Source organism: Mya arenaria, chromosome 9 (genome assembly GCF_026914265.1).
Source record: "Mya arenaria isolate MELC-2E11 chromosome 9, ASM2691426v1".
Classification (NCBI taxonomy): Eukaryota; Metazoa; Mollusca; class Bivalvia; order Myida; family Myidae; genus Mya; species Mya arenaria.
The window spans coordinates 58,046,932-58,072,018 of record NC_069130.1 but is presented as its reverse complement, the minus strand read 5'-3'; the positions used below and the strand labels follow the sequence as shown (position 1 = coordinate 58,072,018).

General features: G+C 34.1%; 2 protein-coding genes across 13 annotated transcripts in view; one reads left to right on the top strand and one right to left on the bottom strand.

Annotated features, from left to right (window-relative positions):
* On the bottom strand, window positions 1-24,668 carry LOC128203300 (peroxisome biogenesis factor 2-like). 3 transcript variants are annotated; one of them, XM_052904659.1, is made up of 8 exons: window positions 24,630-24,668; window positions 23,014-23,091; window positions 16,773-16,835; window positions 5,184-5,390; window positions 4,336-4,488; window positions 3,416-3,463; window positions 2,623-2,823; window positions 1-380 (listed from the first exon to the last, which is right to left on the bottom strand). In XM_052904659.1, the coding sequence occupies exons 1-8, from the start codon at window positions 24,666-24,668 to the stop codon at window positions 255-257; spliced, it is 915 nt and encodes a 304-aa protein (XP_052760619.1). In that variant the 3' UTR covers window positions 1-254. The 3 variants fall into 3 exon arrangements, with proteins under 3 accessions (XP_052760619.1, XP_052760620.1, XP_052760621.1); XM_052904660.1 differs by lacking the exon at window positions 24,630-24,668 and adding an exon at window positions 24,509-24,605; XM_052904661.1 differs by lacking the exons at window positions 23,014-23,091; window positions 24,630-24,668 and adding an exon at window positions 17,811-17,856.
* Window positions 11,508-25,087, top strand: part of LOC128203299 (rootletin-like) — a 91,386-nt gene continuing 77,806 nt past the window's right edge. For 7 of the 10 annotated variants that reach the window (XM_052904648.1, XM_052904650.1, XM_052904645.1 and 4 more), the window contains exon 1: window positions 11,508-12,915. In XM_052904648.1, coding sequence (XP_052760608.1) covers window positions 12,019-12,915 — 897 coding nt within the window. In that variant the 5' untranslated portion in view covers window positions 11,508-12,018. The remainder of the gene's footprint in view (window positions 12,916-25,087) is intronic. The other 3 variants (XM_052904651.1, XM_052904649.1, XM_052904653.1) reach the window with 2 other exon arrangements.

Sequence of the window (25,087 nt, the reverse complement as noted above, 5' to 3'; positions counted from 1 at the left end):
TTGTTTTAACATTTATTCAACAGTCTTGACAACCTGGGGACAGCAACATGCATCATACAAACAGGCAACTATTTGTTGGAAATCGTGCAGGTCCGGCTTTCATTTAAGTCCATTAATTGCAGTGTCTAAAAAACATTTTGAAAATACTGCAGTGGTGAATTTTCACCAGACCTGGTCATGTCCTGACTCTTGGTTTTATTGCATTACAGAATGATCAATAGATGCCATGGTCCAATTAATTAGGTAGGTCATCATCATCCAACTTCATCCTCCTCGTCCCCCTGTATTTGTGAGACTTGTACTGTGCGTATATCGGAGATGTCCCCTACCCCATAGCCACATAGTGGACATGAGAAACCTGGGTCTGCTTTGAAGTTGCTCTGAAAATGTAAAAACACACTGTAATTTGATATTTTTGCTGGCCTGCTTTTAAATGAAAAAAGTAAGTGCATGTATTTTCAAAACCTCAATGTCATTGCTTTAGAACTTTATTGTAACACAGAAATAACACTACGCTACCAGGTATGCAATGTCAACATGCACATGTCTACATATGATTCAGCAGATTTTTTGCCCAAACCATTCTTTGGCAAAAATGAGTGATGCATTTTCATGCATTATAGAGTTACTTAGTTTTTCATTATACTTAATTTTTCATAAAGGTATGCAACAATTTTGTATTCGCTTTGTTCATGTTGCAATGTATAAGTAAATACAAAAATAAATGACAAGTGAGTTATTGTCACATTTTATCAATTTGCAGCCTTCATCTTTGTTTATGCTTAGTGCAACCTCTGTCGTAAAAATCACAAAACTCTAGATTAATCATGTTACTTTTGGACCCAAGGTTAATGATTCTATTTTGCAATAAGATTAACAAGTCAACAAGCTAGCTCAGTAGCGCGATAAGCTCATAATCTAAGGTCAGTGGTTCAAGTCTAACAGTGGGTACATCTTTCTTGTACAGGTAAAATGTTATTATATGAAACCCAATTGTATTTTTACAACTGGTCTAATGCAGAGACACAGGAAAATGTGCTAATCTTATAAAACTAGAATGCAATCCATTGTTTAAATATATATATATATATATATATATATATGCGTTAATATTGTGAATTGCACATCATGAAGGGAGACAAATCTGCCAAATCCAAATTGTTAAAAACTTCGCACATTTCAAAAACTGACGAAGCAATTGATACAAATTTCTGAATCCATGTTTTAATTATCAAAAGATGGCAAAGGGATGATATTTTTCAATCAAAGTATGTTTTTGTCAGACTTTTTTTGACAGCAAAATAAAATTATTTAAATGTGAATACTCACCTACCAAACATGATTTAGGATGTCTTATACTATGTTTTTTTTGTCTTAATACTGTTTTCATGAACATCAAAAAACCTCTTTCACAACAAAATCTCTGATGTGACAATTACATTAAGCTCAAACCAAATACCTATGGGGCCATGATTATTATGAATCTCAAGACTGAGTTCAGACTCAAGTTGCAAAACTGCAAATCTTCATTTCATTGTAACTTTCATTCTAGTCGAGTTTTTGATGATAAAACTGCTGAAAACTATAACTTTTCAAAGTTGTACAATTATTCGCATACTGTAAAACTGCGATCACTCGAGGTCGCTGGGGACCGAGCCTAAATCTCAAGGGAACCGATGTTTCGAACCACCTGATATTCAATTCTCCAGTCTGTTTTGAAATATCTTTCAGTGTATTGTAAGTTTGAAGTATTCTGTTAACTAAGACACCGATTATGTGTTGCGTTGTGGAAATTGCTCATATGTTCAAAGGCTGTCGTATACTATATGTATACTAAAAATAAAATTTAAAAGAAATATCAATAAATGAATAAATAGAAAATTCTACTTTTACAAAATTGCCACATTGCAAAGCAAAGTGACAAGAAGGAATGCTTTTCAGAGATTCCAATTCTGGATCGATATGGTAGTGTTTATTCATATTTTTATTACTCATTTACATTTCTCACAATTAACTTCTCATAATTATCTTCTAAAATGCCCATATCAACTAATATCGGTCATGCGTTAACAGTGTTAAACGGTTTTTCACAACTTATCAAATTGCCTTTCAATTGTCATTGCAATTTTTATAACTTGTGAAAATTTTAATACCTAGCAATTGTTTATTTTAGAACACGCGTTCAGGAAAAAGTGTGAAATTATGACCTCGAGGGAGCCATAAGGTTTTGTGCATGATTTGTGTACTTGGGACCAAGTATATTGCTCGCCTTCTCGACAAAATTAGGTTTCGATGCAGCGTAGGTATATTTTATATGAAAATAGAAGGAAAAAAGGTTGGGACCAAGCTCTAACGACCGCAGTTTTACTGTATATTTTTGTAAAACGAAAGGAATAAAGATCATTCTTTGTAATTAAATATAAGTGCTTTTCCGAGTCTGAGCCTAGACTTGGACTTTAGACTGTTTGTAATCATGGCAAGTAGGGTGAGAGACTGACATCTTTACCACTCTCACCCACTTCCAACTTTGAACTAATGATCTAACAATGCCAAACACATGGATTCATTTTCAATGCATTATAGATGATTCTGTGACACATAAAACAACACCAAACTCCACACCTGTAGACAGAAATAGCAGAAGACATGTTGGCAGCCAATTTCCTGAGCTCTGATTGGCCAATTTTCGCACACAGCACAGGAAGTGAGGTCACGCTGAGCATTATGGGATGCCTTTGATCTTGGAACAGACAACAGTTTTCTCATGACATAGTTTTTGATTCTTTGAAAGTTGATCAGTGGTAGCACAAAGAACAGTAATTCCTGAAAAGAAAAATAGAAATTTACATTTGAAATTATATGGAACTATACTTATTTTCCGTCTAAAATTTATGTCTACAATTTATATAAGTACATACAGTAAGTTTTGAAGTTCGTTACTCCGAAACATAGTGCTTAAAAATTATGATTCTTAAAAAAATATCAAAAAGGCACAAAATTGGGATGATTGAAATTATATTTATATACCCTTAAAACAATATTTCTAACAATTACACATTCAATCAAGGAGCTAATTTGAACCTGGGGCCATATCCATAATAGATCTAAGTCATAAAATTGATTTAGTGAAAATAGCCTTACTTTTGAAACCCCATTTAATTTCATCAATTTTATTCATATGATTTCATAATCAAAATTTCATATCTTTGTTGTACATACATTGCTATTTTCCTTCAAATTAAGCATAGAATTTTTATTTTTTAACTAAAGCTAAATATTTAACAAAATATGCTATATGAACAAGGCCACAGGTCTTCCTACATATTTAGAACTTATGCTAGCAAAGAGTTATATTCATATAATTCAGTGCTTAGAACAAATAAACTTACAGGACCCATTATAATGCTGTACTTACAGAAAAGCCATGCCAAAGTAATTCTCTGGTCATGTACTCAAAGGTAACCTGCAAATAAAGATTCAAAATAATGATTTTCTGAAAAAAGGTTTTCAAAAGAATGCTAAGAATCACCCACTATGGTAGTGGCAATAACTTTAAATATCCAGGGGGAACCCTGACTACCAGAGTTATTGAAATTATGCATAATGAGCAAAAAAACAAAGCAGGGTGCGATAATTGGAACATATTGTCAAGCTTATCATGCAATTAGCAGCATAGGTATATTTGTCTATTGAAATCTAATTTTAATTTATCAATATCATTAAATGCTACTTAATGCACAGTAAGCTTGCAGATGAATCTCCACCAGTGTGTGTATACCACGTAATCAATTACATCACAAATGCTACATCGGAAGGAAACATTTTGTTTCAAATAATGACTTAAAACAAAGACAACATTTCTTTTTCTTTAACATTATAAATGAAACAAAGTGCAGTCTATGCCGCTTAAAGAGCCCCGCATTCGTTTTACTACCCGGGTGTAATTAGTTGCCGCAAACACTTCGACATACCTGTTTCCAAAAAAAAGTTTTGACAGTGCTCCATCAGGCGGCGAACTTGTGAAAAGGTTTGTTGAGGTGTTTTAAGAAACTAAACTCTCAATTAAACTCTAGTAAACGACAGAAGGTAGGGCTATGTAATTGGTATAGACTGCCCTATGTATCATTTAAAATGGTGAAAAAATAGTAGTTATCTATGTTTAAAGTCTTCATATGAAGTTAAATATTGCCTTCCGACGTAGCATTTGACGTAACATATGACGTAATTTATCATGTGATTTGCACAAACTGTCCATCTACGGGTAACCATCCTGATATGAGAATAAATTAATTTACAAACAAAGATAAAGAGTTCACACTACAATAAGTACTTAACCTGACGCATGCCCTGTTTCTCGGGAAATACAGAGCGAACCCCCAGCAGTCTCTCCAGGACAGACTGGTATGCACCATTGCGAAGGAAGGTGAGAAAGTTGACCAGTGTGGCGACTCGGAACCCAGTCTCCAGCCAGCTAACCATGCGGTCAATCTACAATAATACCAGGGGAATTTATACATAAACATAGATTGTACATCAAGCAACGTATTAAGGACAGACAGGTACGCCCCGTGTTGGAGAAAGCTGAGAAAGTTTACCAGTGTGTAGACTCAGAACCAAATCTCCAGCCAGCCAACCATCTTCAATAATATCAGGAAAATTAAACCTAAACATAGGTTGTACATCAAGCAGCGTATTAAGGACAGACAGGTATACACCATGAGAAAGTTGACCAGTGTTGCAACTCAGAACTCTGTCTTAAGCCAGCGTATCATGTGGTCTATTTATTACAATCCAAGGAAACTTTATGCATAAACATAGATTTTACTCCAGGCAGTCTCTAAAGAACAAACAGGTCCAGGCCAATCGGAGGAAGGTGGACAGAAGTGAAGTAGTATTGTTGAGCAGTTTCATTTTTTTTTTACTCTCCTATAGTCTCAAGCTAGCTTACCACTTGGTTAATAATCAGGAAAAATTACACGAAATTAAATGTCCTATTTACTTATTTTTTCAAAAAATATGAAACTACTTAACAACACTACTACATGTTTCTTTGTTTTATGTTGTTAATATAAACTTTAATTATCAAAAAAACATGTCTTATCATTGCTAGGGAAATATAACAAACACTCTGTTGTGCTGAGTTTAAGAACACTGAATCTCATTTTAAATTTTAAAAAAAATACCCTATCTTTCCAACTGTCCAATCGGAGAAGCTTTATGAGGTCATGTGACCTATCTTTAAGCCATGGGCAGCCAATGAGGAGGCAGGCATAGAGCACCTGCTGTCTGCTAGAGATCCACTGATTGGTCGATGCCTGGGCATGCTCATTGTGGTACTTCAGGTTCAACATGGCCTGGCCAAATGTCGACTCTGCTGCTCTTATTGAAAACTGAAATGAAAATGTTATTTTTAAACAATTTCATGTACATGAATCAAAGAACGTTTTTTACAATTTCTCTAAAAAAAAACATCTTGTTCTATGTGCTCTTGAATATGTTGACAAATTGTATTTGTTGTACTTTGACACCATACATCATTTAAATGTTGGCATTTACTGATTTAAAGAAAGAATATTGCTTTCGATGTGTTTTCTAAATGATGAAAAAGTTATTGAAAGGCAATTCATGACATTTAGTCTCAATTAAATAGAGTCTTTTATTTCTCACAGATCACAAAGTTTATACAATAAACAATATTGTTTTTAACCATTTCATAATTGTGTTTGTATTATAATACAAAGTACAAGAAGGAGTAATTTTGACAGACAAGACACACTAGACTTAAGCTTTATATTTCATAAAGTCTCGACCAATCCCAATCAAATTAATGGGCATTGATTGCTCTATTGTTTCACCAGATTACAATAGTTTAAGTATGAATTTTCCATTTAAATGCACCTCAATAGTTTGACAAAGGACGCTATATTGTGAGTACAGGGTATTTAATTACTGCTAAAATATATAATAAATGAGACTATACAATGTGCTTATTCATGAAATGTACAAAGATAACTCATGTTTCTTTTGTATTCAATATAAAAAGGTTGTAAATATTGAAAGTGTAAATCTTCGCTTTCTTGATCATGTGTCATGTTAATCAATCAGGAAAGTTTTTATTACTTAAGACTATCTGTCTGATTGAAATATCAGCATTCTGATAAATTTGTTTTTTTTGGAATACAAAATTGCTTGCTAAAGAAACTGTGAAAAAATTCAAAATCTCTTTTAAAAGCTACAAACCCAGGACATTTATTTTTTGGGGTCATATTCCAATTTAATAGATTATTTCAGAGATATTCCTTGACAATTAAACAACTACAAAGTTATAGAGCAGTGTACGGATTAGTCAACCCTTTTGGTGGTCAAAGGGTTTTCCTTTCACACCATGTCTAAGACAAACATTAACGGAGCACCAAGGATAACAGTTACTGGCCCTTCTCGAGAAGACGTTCTGCAGGCAAGTAATCAGTTGTGACATTGTTTGTCATATCATTAGATTCATCCTGTCATCAACTGCAGCAACATTGCTTAAAGCACAATCAAGGTCATGATAGCATCAAATGTAACATTGCTTAGAACACCTTCAATGTCATGATAGCATCAACTGTAACATTGCTTAGAACACCTTCAAGGTCATTATAGCATCAACTGTAACCTTGCTTAGAACACCTTCAAGGTCACGATAGCATCATCTGTAACATTGCTTAGAACAACTTCAAGGTCACGATAGCATCATCTGTAACATTGCTTAGAACAACTTCAAGGTCACGATAGCATCATCTGTAACATTGCTAAGAACACCTTCAATGTCACATTAGCACCATTTGTAACATTGCTAAGAACACCTTCAAGGTCATGATAGCATCAACTGTAACATTGCTTAGAACACCTTTAAGGTCATGATAGCATCAACTGTAACATTGCTTAGAACACCTTCAAGGTCATTATAGCATCATCTGTAACATTGCTTAGAACACCTTCAAGGTCATGATAGCATCAACTGTAACATTGCTTAGACCTTCAAGGTCACGATAGCATCAACTGTAACATTGCTTAGAACTCCTTCAAGGTCACGATAGCATCATCTGTAACCTTGCTTAGAACTCCATCAAGGTCACGATAGCATCATCTGTAACATTGCTTAGAACACCTTCAAGGTCATGATAGCATCATCTGTAACATTGCTTAGAACACCTTCAAGGTCATGATAGCATCAACTGTAACATTGCTTAGAACTCCTTTAAGGTCACGATAGCATCAACTGTAACCTTGCTTAGAACACCTTCAAGGTCATTATAGCATCATCTGTAACATTGCTTAGAGCAGCTTCAAGGTCATGATAGCATCAACTGTAACATTGCTTAGAACACCTTCAAGGTCATGATAGCATCATCTGTAACATTGCTTAGAGCAGCTTCAAGGTCATTATAGCATCATCTGTAACATTGCTTAGAACACCTTCAAGGTCATGATAGCATCAACTGTAACATTGCTTAGAACTCCTTCAAGGTCATTATAGCATCAACTGTAACATTGCTTAGAACTCCTTCAAGGTCATGATAGCATCATCTGTAACATTGCTTAGAACTCCTTCAAGGTCACGATAGCATCATCTGTAACATTGCTTAGAACTTCTTCAAGGTCACGATAGCATCAACTGTAACATTGCTTAGAACACCTTCAAGGTCATGATAGCATCAACTGTAACATTGCTTAGATCACCTTTAAGGTCATGATAGCATCATCTGTAACATTGCTTAGAACTCCTTCAAGGTCACGATAGCATCAACTGTAACCTTGCTTAGAGCAGCTTCAAGGTCACGATAGCATCATCTGTAACATTGCTTAGAACACCTTCAAGGTCACGATAGCATCAACTGTAACATTGCTTAGAACACCTTCAAGGTCATGATAGCATCATCTGTAACATTGCTAAGAACACCTTCAAGGTCATGATAGCATCAACTGTAACATTGCTTAGAACTCCTTCAAGGTCACGATAGCATCAACTGTAACCTTGCTTAGAGCAGCTTCAAGGTCATGATAGCATCATCTGTAGTATTATCTGCTATACATGTATTGCTTAAAACAATGAAAAGGTCACACTAGCATTAACTAGCATCAAATATAACTTTGCATACAACACTTTAAAAGGGCATTAACTTTCACTAGAGCATTAACTGTAACTTTGCAAAGAACTAATTGAAAGGTCATGCTAGCATCAATTGTAATTTCTTAAACAACTTCATTATAACATGACTGAAAACAAGAGCTGTCACAGTATGTGACGAATGCCCCCGAATGTGACATTGACCTATGAACAAGATCAGTACATAAAAAGTTAAATATCAAACACTGACCTTTGATGTATGCATGTGGATATTGCATATGACACACAATCTTTATATGCCAAACACATGTGCCAAGTTTTTATTGTAAATCTGTCATATACATGACAAAATTACAGCCCGGTTATGACATCTATGTCCTTATATGCAGCATTCATGTGGCAAGTCATTTTAAAATCTGTCCATACAAGAGAAAGTTACAGCCCGGACATGACAACCTATACTCTGTCCTTATATATGCAGCATTCCATTGTGAATAACACTAAGTGTGACCTTGACCTTAGAGGGAGCAACACGGGTATTGCACACTACACGTTGTCTTGATATGTCAAACACATGTGGCAAGTTATTTTAAAATATGTCCATACAAGAGAAAGTTACACCCCGGACACGACAAACTATTCTTTATGTCCTTATATGCAGCATTCCATTGTTGATTAACACCTTAGTGTGACCTTGACCTCAGAGGTAGGGACACGGGTCTTGCACGCAACATGTCGTCTTGGTATGTCGAACACATGTGGCAAGTTATTTTAAAATATGTCCATACAAGGGAAAGTTACAGCCTGGACACGACAACCTATACTCTATGTCCTTATATGCAGCATTCCGTTGTGAATAAACACTAAGTATGGCCTTGATCTTAGAGGTAGGGACACGGGTCTAGCACGCAACATGTTGTCTTGGTATGTCGAACATGTGGCAAGTTATTTTAAATTCTGTCCATACAAGGGTAGATTTCAGTCTGGACACTGCAACCTGTACTCTATGTACTTATATGCAGCATTCCATTGTGAATAAACACTAAGTTTGACCTTGACCTTAGAGGTAGGGACATGGGTCTGCATACAACACGTCGTCTTGGTATGTCGAACACATGTGGCAAGTTATTTTTAAATCTGTCCATACAAGAAAAAGTTACAGCCCGGATACAAGTTATTGAGCCAGACACACGGACAGACGGATGGACGGACAGTGCAATTTTAATATGCCCACCTTCAGGGACATAAAAACAATGTCATGTGACCTTAAACCTGCCAAAAAACACAAAGTGACACAGGATAGGGAACTTTTAACATTTAGCAGAATTCTTTATGGATGGAAACCTTATTTACTTTATAACATTTCCTGCAGCCTGACAGTCCTGACCCCCTCCAAGATGTGTCAGGTGACCAGGAGCAGTTTGCTGATGCTGCCTATACCACACAAGGAAGGGCAAACCACGAACAGGTGAAATTAACCAAACTGGGTACCATCTAATTAATAAGTTCACAAGAAAATACTTCAAATATAGATATATTTCATATGTATGACAACAACAAGTTTAGTTCGAAAGAATGGGTCAGAAAATACTTGTGTCAGAGAAAGATATACAATTCCAACGACAAGAAAATCCCTGTGTCTGCCATGCAGGCTGCAAAAGAAATATCTCAGGAAAGTTTCATCATTTTTGCCCTGTTTTGGACTGATTCATCAACTCATGATGATACTTGGAGTAGGATTATTGATGAAAATGAAAACATTTGATTTGAAACCTTCATTCATGAGAAAGAAGCCCCAACAGCTGTGACATGTATTAACATATCAAAAAGTCATTATGTTTTCCTTCAGTAATTCTTCCTCTCAAGTTTTATATCATTGCACTTATTTATGACATTTTTTTCTCTTACAGACCGTCTCATAATATTTCATGATATTAATAATCATGTAAACTTTCTTTAGTTTTCAACAATATTATATCAAATGAAGATATGAAAAGTAAAAGGAACCTCAAAGTGAGAAAGATAGAAAAAAAACATTATTAATAAGACGTGTGAGACTTGGCCATGGTGACAGGATTATGACGGATGATTATTTGACAGTTTCAGGGCGATGCTGACAGTAGCCATAGCAGTCTGGAGGACGTGATAGCTGTAAGTAGTCCAAGTTATCAATGATTACCTTGCTTTAAATGAGATTTTATTTGGCATCATGCTCTGGTTTGTTTTATCTATGAAATACAAAAGGTCTATATTTGGTCTATAATTATAGACAGTACTGCATTAATACTTTTTAAAGATCATTCCTGTTTACTCTCTGGTTAAAAGCTTCTCAACAGGAAAGCTCCGTAATGTTTTACAGTTTAAAGCAGGAGTAAAACCTAAGAAACAGCGTAGTATTATCATAATTTACCATTACATTCTGTTTCATATTATGTATAAATTTTATTATTGTTTTAATATGCTGTTTGGTTAAATAATGTGTTTTTATCAATGTGGATATTTATTTTCACTGCTATTATTTCCACAGATATATCAATTTCGATATTAATTAGAGTCAAGTTTCTCAATAATGTTTTTTAAGTTTGGGCATTTGCTTACACCCGTAAGTGTTGTCCTTTAGTTTCCACTGCCTTGTACAATATGCATATTTTTTCCTATAAATATAAGGAACAGTAACCAATATGAGGGAAGGTCTAATTAGGGTTGCAACAATTAGTGTAACATATGGCCAAGATGGAAGGGTATGGGTCAATAACGGATATTGATATTCATGGTCTGGAGATTACCCCCATGTTGAATTTTTTTCCGTTGATACTTTCTTCTGTAGGCATTATAAGACATGATGTGAGCATTTAGGTTTCGGTACAGGGTGAATTTATAATTCATTGACAAAGATTGATGCAACACATTAAAAGGTGCATGAACAATGATAAAAACACGTTAAAAGAGTTTATTTTTTATTTTAAAAAAGAAAGTCCCACAAGAACACAACATATAGATATATCTGTTAAATCTGCAAAAACAAATTGTTTAAATAGTCCAAAATCAATAATTTTAATAGAAATGCAAGCCGCCAAGAGGTTCTAGGCATCCCATAAATATCAGGAAGTAAATTGCCTTATTAAGTGATCAGGACTTCATTGTCCTCTTTAAATAAAACAGCGTATCAATAATTGAATTTTACATGAACCATGTCTCATGCTCTTACTTAGAACATTGTGCGAAGCACACACCATACCGGGTCTCCCATAATATAATCAGTGTCTGATCAATACCCTGAAAGGTAAATAAATGAACTAGCATGCAACGAAACAAGCGACAACTTTATCAATATACACGGTATAGTTTGCTTGTGATTTTGTTTTAAATGCTCGCAACTACATGATACTGGCTATACGCCATTGCTTGAGATATTTAATAAAGTTGTTCACAGATAAAGGCAGTAAAATATATTTATGAGTTACGTACATTTTTAACTCTAAGCTGTTGATATGTGCCTTCAGAATTGTATTTAAATCAATTGAATGAGTCTGTTTATCGTATTATCTTATCATTAGAGTATTCGAGCATTGGACTTAAGATGGCAAATTGTCAAAGATGAGTAAATTTAAACGACGGATCTGACTAAGCATGAAAATACAGATAATCATATCAAAATCTGAGTTATTGAATATTGCGACTCAAGTTATTGCTCTTCCTTGATAAATAAATAATTAAGAAGGTTTTAAATGGAGTAGCTCAATAGTATACAAGATACTCTGCAGTCTGTCAGCAGGCCTTTAGAAGCACTGGAGTTATAGCTAACCTGATAAAGACATGCTGCAATAATCAAGTTATACGTTCTGAACTTCTGAACAAAGCTCTGGGATTTCTTACATTAATTGTGTTAATCAATTAACGCTTGTACAATGGAAAGTGACAAAAGTGAATCCGATTCCGAGTTTTCTGGTCAAGGTCATGATGACAGAAACAAGGATGGCACAGATGATGATATACAGGAAGAGATAGAGTATGAGGACTCAGAGAGTGTGTCTGTGTCGGAGAAACAAGACATAGAAGGCAAAGATATTGGAGATGAAAACAGTGGAGGTGATTTCCAAGATACTGCTGATACTACAGTGAAAGGTGAAGGTCAGATAGAAGAAACGGAGGATAAAATACAACAGGAAGACCAAGATGAAAGTCTAGCTGATACAAAGGAAGATGTTACTGATGTTACACAGAATACACATGACACCACCATACAGTCAACTGATCCAGTTATGAGTGATGACGATGATAGTGATAGACTAGAACAAATTCAAACTGATGTCCACCTGTTAAAGTCCAATGTTGATGAAGGCATAAGTGACTTGTCTGAGATAACGGTTCAAGCGCCAACACCTGACAGGGACATGATTGAAGAGGAAGAAGGGGATTATAGCTATAAAGATGATTTTGAAGAGGATAAGCATGCTAGTGTTAGTGATGATAATGAGTTTAACATATCGGTAGACAACTATATGGAATTTCCCGTTGCTTCAAGAAGTTGGTCAGGAGAGGTTGCTGACCCTGTTGGAAAAACTCTAGAAACAGATTCTGTTGTAAGTGACATTTTTGAGCCTCGTGCTTCAACAAGAATGGATGAGACTCTACAGCCAGCATACAGCCGCTATGATGATCTCCAATCCAAATACACAAGACCAAGGCACTCACCCCATCAGCCAGAAGACCTGACCCTGACCTACTTACCAGCCAGGGGAATCAGGAGTTATGCCCCTTTCCTTATGTCATCTCCCTTGAGTGAATTTTATCGAGAGGATAATGTGAGTACTAGTCAAAAGCAGAGTATTGTAACAAAGATAACTTGAATTTATCAAGTGTAAACATGTATTGTTATCATTTAAAGCATACTCTTTGTCAATATCCTAAGAATAATGACCTTTGAAAGTGGCATGAGTTTTATTTTACAAGTCCTAATAAATATATTCATAATAAAACCTGAATAACCCCATTCACAGGTGTTTTGTATCCTCTATATAGGTAATATATGATACAGTCATATATTTCTTATTTGCTTTTACATTTTGAAAAGCATCATAAAACTGAAAACTTTAAAGTGAATGTTCAAAGAAGTATTTAAGGATATTGCATATTGAATTTATTGACAAATATCAGTAAACTGATATTGATTTGTTGACATTTAATAACCGGCATGCAACAGTTAAATAACCTGGCGAATTCTCTATGTAACAATGGCATGCAATTACGTCAATACTTTTCAATTAACAATCTTCTAAACAAAGACATAATTTGATAAAGTCAATTAAGGCAAACTTAGGGATAATTATCCAGTATGCAATTTAACATAAATTGTTTTAAAGCATTTTGTTTAGCAGGCCAAGTAAAGTTGATGATTTGTTTTGTTAAGTTAATGTAATAAAGGTCATAACCATTAGTACAATGGCACCTTTTGCCACACTGTTATATTAATGTATTCTTACAGAGAATGGACAATGGTCAAAACCTTCATAGTCTAGAGCTTGAACAATGATGAAACTATTAAAATGTGCAAGAATTATTGCTTAATGCTTTAAATTAACAAAAGGCATCTTCATTTATCAATAAAATAATCCTCTTTGAATCATTTTTGTTCAAAGTGTGGCAGTTAAACAAACAAAACAAGCCCCGTTTCTTTCATAATCCTAAATTATTAAGGGCGTGGCTAGCCCTCTATTCATGTGGATTCATAATTGTGCAAGGGAGGTTTGGGGATATGTCCCCTCAGAAATTTTTGAAAACCATGGCGCAATCTTTTGCGTTCTGAGGTGTTTAAATTAGTACTGGAAAATTTCCAGTTTTAGGATTATGTAGTCAAGTACGCATACTGCAACTTTGGCTGAATTTTTTTTTGTCAGAATCATGTGGATTGAGCCGGGTACTCGTGTATAGGTAGCTACGCGCCCACATATGGTCAAATAATCAATGGGAGGAGCCTTTATAGTAATACACTACAAATGGATATACTCCACTACACTAATTAACCTTCAAAGACAGTAATCCATTAATAATTGATTGACTCAGAGTTTTTTTTGTTTTACTCACAATTCCCATGATACTTTTTATGGGCATATTAACATGCTCATCACAAGAATAGCACCATATGGCCAATTTAGCACATCAAGGGAGACAACAAAAGTTACAACAAAGGGAAGTAATAATGAATCAAGTATCAGGATATAAGCAAAGTCTCAAAGTACTTATAGCACATCATATAAGAGTAATATAATTTTGTTTGTCTAAGTAACATATTTTTTCTTAGGACTTATAGCAAATCAAGGGAGAAAACACACAGTGTTCTTATTTTATAGCAAATCAAAGCGGTAATAGTGCACCAAGGGAGGTAACACATAAATTTTCTTCACTTATGGCACATCAAGGGAGGTAACACACTTTTTTATGGACTTACAGGATATGAAGGGAAGTAACTAACAATTTCTTTAAACAGACTTACAGAACATAAAGTGGAGTTACTCACGTATTTTTAAGACTAATACAACATCAAGGGAAGTAACACGAAACATTTTGAGAACTTGGAGGGAAAAAGCACACTTTTTTCATCACAAACATAATTGTGGGATAGAATATCACTGACATCTTAACAAAAACAAGTAATGCAGATATTTTGGATGACCTAAGACTAACTTAAACACTTCTGAATTGCAACCATTCTTCAAAATCTTTAAAAATTAAACTGAAATGAACATGGCCTTTAATAGTTTATATTTTAGTTAAATGGCTCTGAGCCTCTCTTGGTGCTGAAACCTTGCACCATGTAACCTGAGCCAAGGTGAAGTACACAGAGCTTCAGGCCAGTCACCATTTAACTCTACTCACAGTTGTGTAATGTTTAAGATATCATTCATTGTTATTTCACAACTGTTTTTCAGCCCCCAGTTTACTTTTTCGGGGCTTTACACCTCATCCGTTGATGAGAGTAATTTTCTCCCTATAGGCTTCCAAATCAACTTAAAAACACCATATTCACATAGGAGGCATTATGTTGGGGTCAAGCCATAATGCAAACATACATCAAACACTCTAAAACCAACATCATCCCCACCAAGACAAGGGAATTAAATTGTGTTGACTTGTCCACATCAATATGAGAGTGCATTCAATATTTATATATAAACTATTCATTACATAAATTGCTTCTAGAAAAAACTGCCGATCAGATTCTGATTAATCAGCTGTATTTATTGAATTTAAAAAAATGATATAATCTGAGTGTGCCAATCAATAAACAATCAAGACTATAACAATGCCCACGTTTTCTCATTAAAACCGGTTTAACAATAGTTTTCCTGTTAACAATCAACGAGGCTAGAACGCCTAACAAGGATTTGATTGCTTGAATAGAAAACGCCATTCATGGAGCCATTGATCATCCAATTAATTCAATCAAAGACAGAACCTGGCCAATAGCAAGCAATTATGCTTTCACTTAATGCTTCATCAAGAATAAAAGAAGAAAAAGCGTAGCATTATTATTTGCATAAAGTATAAAGCTGTGCATAAAAAGCCAATTTCTGTTTATCAAAATTTTCCCATGCAGTAATTTCCTGTGAATTTCTAAGAAGTGTCAATTCAGCAGTTCTAAGTAAAAAACTGTCAACATTTACTTGGATGAGATAAATACCCAGTCATCGGGGGAAATTCAAAGTCCCCAGTCAGACGATTGGTCTTACTGATAATAAGATCGGTCGGAAATGCAGCCCTCCTGTCGGACCAAACAGATTTAAGCATTGATTAAACTTGTATTTTTGTATTATTGCTGATTGCAATTTGAGATCAGCTGTTCATGACAATTTGTTTAGACTCTTCTTATATGTGTATAAATAGCAAAGTAGGAATAAATCACCACAGACATGTCTTGATTAATTCTGCCAGTTTAAAAAAAATCATAATCTTGAAATAGAGCTTTCATATTTTATTTTTGATGTTGAACGAAAAACTGATCTCAGACATGTTGGGCTGTTGAGCTTGGATTGTCATTCAAACTGTTACAAATGAAGTGGTCTGTAGTTTCATGAAGACTGAGTACCTACAGAATGATACAACTATTTAAAATGCTAGTAAAAAGTTAAAGAAAATTTATTATGCATGTTAGCGCTGAATTGATTTCTGTAAATGTTGAAAGTATTTTCAATGGTTTCCCTTTGTGAAATATGAATAATGCATTTACGCAAAATGAACCACTGTAAGAAATTAACATGACACAAAAGAGAGCCTAACTTTACCTTCTCACTTGTCAAGATGGTCAAAAAGTAATCCATTGGATGATGCGACCATATTATATTCATTTAGTTATGAAATATAATCCTTTTATTTGTCAATTGAATAACAGACCGTGTCTTATTAATTGGCTAAAAATACAAATAAATATTTGTCTTCCTGGCTTTGAATACTTTTTCTGGTAGTTCTCAACTTCTGTGACTCAGCTGGTATGCATTAAAAAGCTTAAGTAATTTCCAATCTTAACTAATTTTAATAATTTAAATATCTCATTGGTCATATAATATAACTGCTTGATTATTTCTGTCTTTTTTTTTTATTTACATTGGCTACATTTTAAATAAACTTGCTTAAAAAAGTGTTGTTTTCTTCTTCTTTTGCTTACCTTCCATAACAGCAGTTTGATCCCAGCATCAATCTCTGGTGCCAATGTGGCTAGGAAGTTGTTCTGAAAATAACAAACAAAAAACATTTGTGCTTTAGTTTATATGTACAACTAATAGTGCTGCAAATGGATAAGAATATCTCGCCTATTTCTTGGACTAACCGGTCTGTGTCTGTAAACAAGAGTTTCTATATATTAATGTAACAGACTTAGTTTTGTTTGTGATTTTATGTTCTATGTCTTCTGGCGTTTACCCAGTGCCACTAAACCGGGTCTATGTTTAAACTTTTTGCTACTGAGCTTGTTTCTGTAGCTTTTTGCATAAATACTGTCTTCAGGATAGTGTCATAAAATTTGGTAAGACAGCCTTTCTTTTGGTGATACCAAGCCTCCAGAGCCACAAGATCCCCAATTGTAACACTTCTAAGCCTATTTATCAAAGAAGTGTCATTCTTTATTTCTGCTGCATTCAGGACTTTTGAGTATGTACTGTTATGACTTGAGTCAATTGACGTTTCTACCATGGACCAACTCCTGCCTGGTCTTTCATTACTTGGGTCCCTTATTGTATCCCACTTTTCACCACAGATGAAACATTGTGACTTCCAGTCAAATGCAATTGAGGATGATCTTCTCTCTATTGTGACATTTTCATTGTTATTTATTTCAGGATCAGTTTTTTTCAGACTTGACAAAAATGATTGATGGTACAGGCTTTGATGTGTTGCTCTACAATTATGATGATAACGTAAAGGAAGTGAGCCATCTTTTATAAATTCTTGATTGGCCAAAATCTGGCTGCCTATATAGTTAGCTCTTGCTTTGCATGATTTGAAAAGAGTGTCAAGTTTTGAAAGATTTGGGTTCTGTACACATGGGTTACTGGTAGAAAATCCACTTAAACAGAAGATGCATTTCTTAATGTTAAAGTCATAGTCATTATTTTCACTACTGAGATCATCCATTTTCCTGGTGGAAATAAATGACCTCTTCTCATCAGTCTATCATCTGTAAGTAAAAAGAAGTATATTTAAAAACCATAGATCCTTTCCAACAACAGCAAAAATATTATTGGTTGCTGTGTTTTATATAGCTTATAATATAATTGATAATACTATTAAGTTTTATTGCTTTAACAAGTAATACTAATTAAATATGTCTATTAACAGTTTTGATGATATGTGTTTTGAGACTTAATATACACCTAAATTAACAGTTTTAAAGGTTATGAAATCTATCCAGTAACTAGTGCTTATCCGAGTACTACTCAAGTTCAAAGGATTTTTTTTAAAAGAGCTACATATATAATTTTATTTATTGTCATTTTTATTAAAATTATCTGCAATTTTATTAAAAAATGTCATTATTGTTATGGTAAAATATCAATATATATATATATAAAATTATGGTGGTGGTGGTGGTGGTTATAGGTTGTTGTTGTTGTTGTTTGTCGAATTATGGCGTCGTCGTCGCCTATGGTCTCGATGTACTATATCAAATATTTTTGCCGATATCATCTTAGTGCTTTATTCTATGTACTTGAACTCTTGTTACTTTTTTTTTTTTTTGGACTCATCGAATTTTGGAAAGTTGTGTGTTTTTTAAAAAGGAATTATTTTTTGTTATTTTTTATAAAATTAAATATTTATAGCCTGTTTGTTTCTGACAGATATAAGCTTAATGAATCCATCAGTTCTTCTTTCGCACAGGTATTCGTTATTTCTTCTATTTCACCCGCTAATAACCCCAACGTAATTGCTACTTTGGGTATGCAATATCTGTATAGTATTTGCATAGTTCTTTCTTCCAGTCCTCTTCTAGCTTCATCATACTTTTTACAGTGGAATAAGAAGTGGTCTATGGTTTCAGGAACTTGGCAGACACTGCAACAGTTGTCTGTTTGGTCTGGTGTCTGTTTTGCCCAGTGATCTTTCAACCGGGTGTGACCACTTAGGAGTTGGTTGATTTGGCTGAAACATTTTCTTTTCTTTTCACCAACGCAGTTTCTTACCCCGGGTGTGGCAAAGATGTCATGTATGGCGGAAGACCTCTCAGAGTTACGGTATTGGGCTGACCATTTTTCATTAATTGCTTTTCTTTTCATCATTTGCATGACTTCACCTGCATCTTTCTTTTCATCATCGAATTCTGCTTCATCAAATTCTGCTGCCTTCTTAGCCCCTTTTTTTGCCTGCTCGTCAGCCAGCTCATTTCCCTCTATGTTTTTATGGCCAGGTATCCAGTGCACATGGAGTGTATTACCATTGTCCTCTAAACTTGTTACAGATGTTTTAATGTTAAAAACGGTTTCAATTTTGTTCTTGGGAATCTCTCTTGAAAATGCTGTTGATATTGCTCCCTGGCAGTCTGTGAATATGTGAATGTTTTTTCTTTGTGGTGTTGTAGCTGTTAGGAAGTCCAGTGAAAGTTCAATACCCGCCATTTCGCCAGAAAAGTTGTTGCCAAGTTTTGACACGCCCTTATTTAACAAAACTGGATTTGTCTTGTATCCTTCAAGATAGATGGCAGCACCCGCACCGGTAGGGCCTGGGTTACCCAGTGAAGAGCCGTCTGTAAACACTAGGATATCTCCTCCAGAGCTAGCATCTAGTATGTGTGCTATATTTGCTGTCTGGGTTTCCTTATCCACAGTGAATTGTTCAAAGTTAACCTTTTCGCGTGTCCTAGAAAGACCAATGTACTTCACGTTGTACTCAAATTCCTTCTCTATATTTTCTAGCTTGATTTTGTCTTTGAGTTCTGTGTAGCGGCACATTAGAAGTGCAAATGTTGTAGGTTTCCCTCTAAAACTTGACCTATTTGACATCCACTTGTTAAAGTCTGCTTTCAGTGGATCTTCATCTCTAGGTCTATTGGAATAATAGATTTCATTTTTTTGTGGAAAAAAAAACTTTAATAAAACCAAATATAAAGCTGTTTAACTTTAAAAAAATCAAAAGTGATTTTCATAAAACTTACCTTAGCCAAAAAGATGTTCCATTTTCTTCTATTATTTGATGAAAATACATAAAAATGCAATGTTATTGAACAATGACCTTCTGTTGTTGACATATAAACCATGACAAATGTTTAACAAAGGGCAGCAACTCTTAAATTTTAAAACATTTTTTACTGTAATAGTATGTCATAGCATGCGTTATTGCATGCATCAATAACCTATTCAGATTTGTATACTTTTCAAAATGTTGTTTATATAATATATCTCAGTTAAATTTGCTTAAGCTTGAGGTTTTATTGTGCTCTTTCAGACATATTATCTTCATCTGAAATTTAGTCCGGTCTTTTTCTATAAAACTCTTAGATATAGTGGGTAGAGTTCTATAATTTTAACACAATAATGTGTTCCCATTATCATTATTATGTATTAAATAATGTTTTAATGGTATTTTTACTTTATTTACTGCATTTTTAAGTCATTATGAATACGTAGGCAATAGTTGATTGAAGCTTCTCATAATTTATGGCGGCCATCTTGGACGCCATCTTGAATAGCAATGTTGCACCACTGTGTTCGCAACTGCAACATGCATTTTTGTAAACTACAGACTTAGCCCGTTATTTTGATGTAAAGAAACCTGTGTTTACAGACACAGACAGGTATGGTGTCAGATTTACCAATATATTTGCAGGACTATAATTCTATTGATCTTCTTTAATATGACAAGATACATTATGTTTTAAACATGTGTTTTGTTTATTTGCTCATATTTCCCATATCCTTTCATTTTGTTTGAGGAACATTTCAAAAGTAAAAAGCTCAGTTTGAATGTTTCTGACACAAATTGAAAATTATTGATTTCCATGTCATGACCATACCTGTACTTGTTGAAAGAATATAATATATTATGAGCAGCATCTCAAGATTTAAGGCCTTCAGATATTTTATAACTATTATGAATAAAACAATCATTAAGAAAAAAGCCCCCAAAAATGGATATTTCTATGTATATTGATTTCTTCCAAAAGTCTTTCTTTTAAAGGATTGTCATTGGTGCATCATTTCTCGATGATTAATGATCCATCAGTTTACTCACATTTCCATAGGAACCACAAATTTCATCCAGATTGATTTTAACTGCATTCACAGTCTGTTTTTAAATAGGCGCAATGGATTAAAAATACAACAAGAGCTGTCACAGAGACAGCGCGCTCGACAATTCCGCCGCTTTTCAATTTAAGGATTGAAACTTTTTGGCAAAACATGCATGGATCACTGTTAGATTAGATTTCAATGCAATACATGGTGTGCTGAGATATTAACATAAATGTGGTTACATGCAAAATTTTAACGAGAATTTCTAAGTCTAATAATAAAGGGCCATTATTTGCAAAATACAGTTATCTAACTTGGTTATTCAATTAAGTTGGGTGGTTGAATACTATGTATAAAGTCTCAATATAATACATCAAATAGTTGCTGAGATATTATCCTATGTGTGCTAAACATGCAAGACCTTAACCAGAATTTCTAAGTCGCATAATAAAGGGGCAAAAATCATATATTTTAAAAGATAGAGTTATCTTACTTGATTAAATAAGAAGGTTAAATAGATGGGAGCCTGTGTGTAAAGTTTCAATGCAATACATGATGTATTCGCTGAGGTATTGACTTAAAAGTGGTTACATGCAAAATCTTAACCAGAATTTCTAAGTCGAATAATAAAGGGCAATTATTTTGCATTAAATGCAAACTAGAGTTATCTAACTTGGTTAATTAAGTAGGTTGGATGGTTTACTACCATTGTATAAAGTCACAATGCAAAACATCAAGTAGTTGCTGAGATATTAACCTATGTGTGCTTACACGCAAAACCTTTACCAGAATTTCTAAGTCAAATAATAAAGGGCAATTATTTGCATTAAATGCAAACTAGAGTTATCTAACTTAGTTAATTTAGTAGGTTGGATGGTTGAGTACCATTGTATCAGGTATCAATGCAATACCTCAAGTAGTTGCTGAGATATTAACCTATGTGTGCTTACACGCAAAACCTTAACCAGAATTTCTAAGTCGAATAAAAAAGGCCTATTATTTGCATTATATTCAAATAATTGCTATCTAACTTCATTTATTTAGTATCTTAGATAGTAGGGAATACAAATCCAAAGTTTCAATGCAATAACTGATGTATTTACTGAGATAATGACTTAAAGATGCTTACATGCAAAACCTTAACCAAGGTGTGACGCCAAGCCGACGCCACCGCCGACGCCAGGGTGAGTAGTATAGCTCTCCTTATTCTTCGAATAGTCGAGCTAAAAATGAATCATTAAATTGTTCTTTATCTATGTTCTGTAAAGATTCTGTTTTATAAAAACAATTAAAATTACTTGTAATATTGATACATTAATGTTGCACGCCATTTCAACAATGTACTTTCGTAATGACTTCATGTGCGTGAAGCCAAATTTAGTATTCAAAATGTGCAATACATGGCCTCATTTGTAATCAGATATCTTATGCAAGCCAACATACGCGATTATCATCATAATGTTTTCAGTATTAGTTAATTATTACTTCTTATACCTCAACGCCCATTCGGCAATTTAGTTTATCAATCAATGAACGCAACATCTTCAGATATGTTTGGATCGCAATTTATCGCATAACAATATAGATGAAAACTATAGATCTTTTTATTGTTTGTATTGTGTCAGCAGGTCCCGTAAAATATAAATCAACATTTGAGAAGGTGTTAATTTATTATATTTTAAATGTATTTTTGTCATAAGGGTTTCAATTTTACTTTTAAAAGTGATTTCATGTGGTTGATCTTATCCCCTATTATTGTGATGTCATTTGAAAAAATGTTTCCAGTTACAGTCTAGTCGTTCTATTTACATAAAGGGTAAGAAAGGATTACTAAAAGGTTTTCTTAAATGAAATGAAGTATTTTTTTGAACAATTATTGAATGAAATAATGAACTATTGGTGTAAATGTAAGAAATAAATTTGGACTCCACACACTTTCACCAGCTCAATTGCATTCATACCCCGATAATGGCATCAACCCCGCAATTCATTTCTTAAAATATCCCAAAGATAATAAAAGCAAATGTATGTCTGAAGGCCCAAAATCGTGTGAAGCAGCTAATAAAGTCCTAGTCAAGGTCTTGATAATCAATGTATCGCTAAAACAATGGATTTGAAAATCATTCAGTCATTCAGTTTCGTCTTCAAAGTTGACAATAGACATCCAAAACCATGTTCAAAGTATACCTGTTGGTACTTGAACAGCCTGGTTAGCTGGGCCTTTGTAAGGGAGACAATCTCACTGTCTAACTCTGCAGCATCCAGCTGAAATGAGAAAATACTTGTGTTGGAATGTGTATCAGTGCCTTATCAATTGGGTCAGATGGGTTTTTTTGCCATGCAAATATATGATACAATCTTCATCTCTGCTCTAAAATCTGTCATTTTTTTTTTCATCTCTAAAGTCTTAAATCAGCAAAACGAGCATTTCAGAGTTAACAGCAGAAATATAGCATAAAGATTGACTATTATTAATAAAAAAATGTTTGTTTCAGCCTCCTGACTTACCCTTAAGTTTTGCACCCAACCCTAATTTTTGTATTGTCTCTGGACAAATGTTTTACCATTCTTATTTAAAAAAGAAAGAAAGAGCAGTTATTGTAAGTGACGATTGCACCAGGTCCTGACGTGCCAGACAGATCAGTCTTAAATGAAGTATTTCTACATTCAGAAAGAGCCAACATAAAATATATAAACATATATTGCTTAAGTGTGGCGTGTAAGCGATGAACTAAGAGGTAGGGACCTGGGACTTGCACCCTACATGTTGCCTTCATATGCCGAACATCTGTGCCACTTTATTCTATAATTTCCCTATGTGTTATACGTTTACAGACCGGACCAATACTCTATGTGCATGTGGTCTTTCACATGACATGTTGCTTTTGTGTGCCTCCCATAAAAGATGGACAAAAAGACGGACTATATTTGCAGAGCAAGTTATCTTATCATCAGTTAAACTTTTCAGCTGGTGTTAAAGGGACTCACTCATAATTTTGGCCAATCTATTTTTCTTCACGGCAACACTAATATTTTGATTATTTTACTCTTCGCTACCAAAATTGTAGAAAAAAATACATTTAAAGTATAAAAGAAATGTTTTTAGTGTGGAGTGAACCAAGGCCTGTACAGTTAAGAAAAAAAGAAACTTACAACAAAAGCACTGGACATGGACTGTTACATAAGCTGACCTTTACGCCTATTGCAGAAAAGCATTACCAAAGTTCTTCGAAATTGTGGACTTTACAGACAATATTTGAGCAAATATCAACATTTGTTTAAGAGTTCCAGGTTTTATTTTGTTATCAAAAAAGAGTGTATTTTTTAGCAAGTCTGTTTAAAGTAAAAACTTCAGTTCTTATTTCTGAACGAACTCCAGGGAGCAGTTTCGTCCCTTCACAATGAATCTAATTATATAAATATAAAGAAATAAATGAAAAAAACACTGATAGACTGGTGCTTAATTTAATTTAAAGCCTTAACATTACTTTTTTGACATGTTAAGGCATGTTTACACAATTAAACACTGACATAATACAAGCTAACTAAAAAAAAATCGGCACATGCATATTGCACCTAACAATAGAAATATACTGACATGACTTGATCTTAGTATCATGTATCAAATAATTATAATTAAATTGTCAAAAAGAAATGTTTAACAAACAATATCCCAAATTACCTGGTAATAGAGCAATGTCATGTATTTAAAAGTATCTCAAATAATAGAAAATGATGTTAGATTAAACGAAATCCAATACTTTTGTGATAATGTAAATAATAAAAGAAAATATCCACTAAACCTGGCTGACACGAAGTGCAATATTTGGCACGTCCGCCATATTTGTTTATACAATGTAAGCACAAGAAACATTCAACTACCGTAAAGAAAATATACCGCAAAGAAAGCGGAGTTTTGAGTCTGGAGGAGCCGCCAACAGCCGGGTCATAAAAATAAAAATAAAATCCTTGTTTTGTTGTATACATGTTTGCGAAAACAAACTCATATGGCGCTGTTAACTGACGAGCATTGTGCACGTGACAATACATGTTTTTACAGTAATACAGCTCGTCTGTCTTGGACTAGTATGTATTAATAAATCGTAAATAAATGATCTCTTGTTTGCACTTTTTAAAGCAGCCTTTATTTAGGTATCGATTCGTTTTATAATTATATAAATGGGGAGCTTTCAAAAAATATCTTCACATCTTCAAAACTGAAAGATAAATGCTAAATTGAAGAAATGAAGTTTATGCTCAC